Below are 3,015 nucleotides of genomic sequence, written 5' to 3' on the forward strand. Positions count from 1 at the left end.
CTGACTTATTTTCTATATCTGCTTCTGAAAACTTCCACCATTTAAATTAAAATAATAATCATAACAATGAACAACTACTGCTATTTATTGAATGGATGCTATGTTTTAGACATTACACTGTGTACTGCTTTATAAAATTATTAAATTTAATTTTCACAACTAACTTATGCTACAAGAATTTTTTATTTCCCCCTCCTTATTTTTACAAAATTAAAACATAGGAAGAAAAAGATCATACAGCTAATAAATGTTCAAGATTTTGGACATGGTCTGCTTTATAACCCTTCTCTTAATCACTGCAACTCCCTAGTTCTCCATCAGAAACAGAGGGTAAAGAGATACAAATTCTTGAAATCACAGTGTGCTCAAAATATTTACCAAAGCCTAATATCTACCAAAACAATAAATAACTTCTATTATTTCCTATATGTTCAGAATATGTCTGAAAACATTAATAAAAAAATCAAACATTTTCCTTTATCAATGTAAAGCCCCTAGATTCAAAATGATATCAAAGGTTTGGCTGTCACTGGAAATTAACCACTATTTTTCACAAAAATAAAAATGGAAGTCTTAAATCTGATCAGTTTTTAGAATGCTAAACTAAGAACTATAATTTATGTATCATATGTGATTGCTGACAATCAGAACATTGTGATAAGGTACTAATTAACAACATTCAAACTATTCGTTGCAATTTTAGGATTTCGTAAGCAGCCTTAATTTTTTTTTTCTACCATAAAGGAGTAAAAATACTTGATGTTGGTTTTGGTCTTTAAAATATGGTTAATAATATAAAATAATAAAATTCACAAAAGAATAGAAAATATTTATAAACATATAAAGAAGTTAAACAACATTAATACAACCAAATTGAAACAATAATACATTTCATCTCTATAATTTGGCAAATATAGAACAATAAAGAAATATCTAGTAATAAGCATGAATACAGACACTCATGCTCGTATACAGCTGCAGGATGTGTAAGTGGATAGAACCTTTTGGAAGAGTGATTTGGTAATATGCAGCAAAAACATTAAATATGGACGTTCTTCTTGAAACAATAATTGCAGTAGTAGAAAATTATCCTAAGAAAATGCATATGGATACATTCATGAACTTAGTCAAAAAGATCTGTACAGTAATATTTAAAAAATAACAACAGCAAAAGTAGTTTCAATGCCAAATAAAAAAAAATGAATAAGTATATCACTGTAAATAAATAAAATGCAATTTTATGTAGTCATTAAAATGAGTACAAGAATGTTTAATGATATGGAAATATGTTTACTGTTTAAAAATGATACACAGTGTTTCTATTTTTGTTATTGAACCTATAGATGTGTAGAGAAAAATAAAGATTTTACACCAAAATGGTAACTGTTGTTATCCTTAGATAAGGAGATCATAATTGATTTTTACTTCTTTTTGCTCATTTGCATGTTTCATTTGGGTATCTTCCTATTTTTTAATAAAAACAATGAAGATGTATTATAAAATATAGCTAATGTTGACTATAATGATTTACCTTGGTTCTGTGAAAAGTAAATAAGTTGGGCTTCCCCATTTTTGCCAGATCATTGGGCTGCTTTATACATTTTTCTCTTACTAATAGACAGCCCGACCATACCCCCCTCCTCCCTCTTCCTCCCACCGTATCCCCTTTCCCCTTCCCCTCACCCCGCCTCCCCTCTCCTTCACCCTCCAATTGCTCTGCAACAACACCTTAGAATGCAAAAAATCATCATAATAATAAATATATAAATTTTAAAAATAAATAAATAATGAGGCAGCCCAGCTATGTCCTCACTAACTACCATCACATGTTGTTCCAGAAGATGTTAATCCATACCCGGATGCCACTGAGAATCATTCTGAGTGGATGATTAAAAATGGCATTTAAAAGTAAATATCTAAAGTCTATATAATATCTAATGTTATTACGATGCGGCAACTAATACCAAAAGGAACTTCAAATGAAGAACAAGGAAAAACTTATTTTACTCACAGAGATTTTGTCCTTTGCCTGTTTAAATACACTGGGAGCCTGAGTTGATTCACCACTTGCTGCTGTTGAAAAGAAAAGACACAAACGACCCCAAACTTAGTGGCTAAAATCCACATAAATGCATTTTTCAATACCTTTTAGATATTCAGTTGTGTCAACAGACTAATGCAAAGCAAACTTTGGCTTACTTGGAGACTCAAATTCAGTAACTGAAGAAACCTGAGTAACAGTAACATAGCATGTGGCTCCAACTACAGTGTGTGCTGATTAATATAACCCAGTGTCAACCAAAGCACAGGTAAGCACACCAGATAATTTCCTATTGATCACCAGCATACCTTTGAATCACTGCTACATGAGGATAGATCCTTTAGAATGGAAGTTACAGAATAGCAATGGAGATGCTGCAGAATTTAAGAAACAGGGAGCTGAATGGGGTGTAGGGTTGGCATGATACAGAAGAGTGTTCACAGAGATTTCCAAACCCTATTCTTGTTCTGGAAGTCTATGCATTTTTCTGCATTTTATATTTTCAACTATCATGACCAGCCAACGCCTTTCCCTATGTACCCCTTCATTTCATGATATGTGTGACACACCTGTTTGATGTAAAAATGCATCACATGAGAAGAGAAGAAAAATAGCTTATCAAGGACAGAAAACACAAAAGGAATTTTAAGTTCAGTAAATACAGAACATGTTCTACACATGCACTTCCTGTATGAAATTATTACCACATCTGTTACTGTTGTTTCTCTTGCTGCTGTTTTATACTTCTGGTTTCAATTTTATACTCTATTAATACTAGCATATTCTCTGTTGATGACTTACCTGACTTGACTTAAATATCACTCATGATTTAAAACAATCCTTTGTGTTTGGGAAAACCATCCATATTTGAAAACTGAGCTTAGACAATAAAATACGCAAGCTGTGTCTTTACTTCCACCTTAATTTTCTTTCATAAAAGAGAAACCCTCAGGAAAAAAAATACATATCCTTAT

At 31.7% G+C, this 3,015-nt stretch overlaps 1 protein-coding gene across 1 annotated transcript in view; it reads right to left on the reverse strand.

Annotated features, from left to right (window-relative positions):
• MAP2 (microtubule-associated protein 2) overlaps window positions 1–3,015 on the reverse strand; it is a gene marked incomplete at its 5' end in the record, with an annotated part of 62,717 nt that overhangs the window by 37,820 nt on the left and 21,882 nt on the right. The window contains one exon of the mRNA XM_008570415.1: window positions 2,012–2,073. Coding sequence (XP_008568637.1) covers window positions 2,012–2,073 — 62 coding nt within the window. The remainder of the gene's footprint in view (window positions 1–2,011; window positions 2,074–3,015) is intronic.

Source organism: Galeopterus variegatus, unplaced genomic scaffold (genome assembly GCF_000696425.1).
Source record: "Galeopterus variegatus unplaced genomic scaffold, G_variegatus-3.0.2 Scaffold600, whole genome shotgun sequence".
Taxonomy (NCBI): Eukaryota; Metazoa; Chordata; class Mammalia; order Dermoptera; family Cynocephalidae; genus Galeopterus; species Galeopterus variegatus.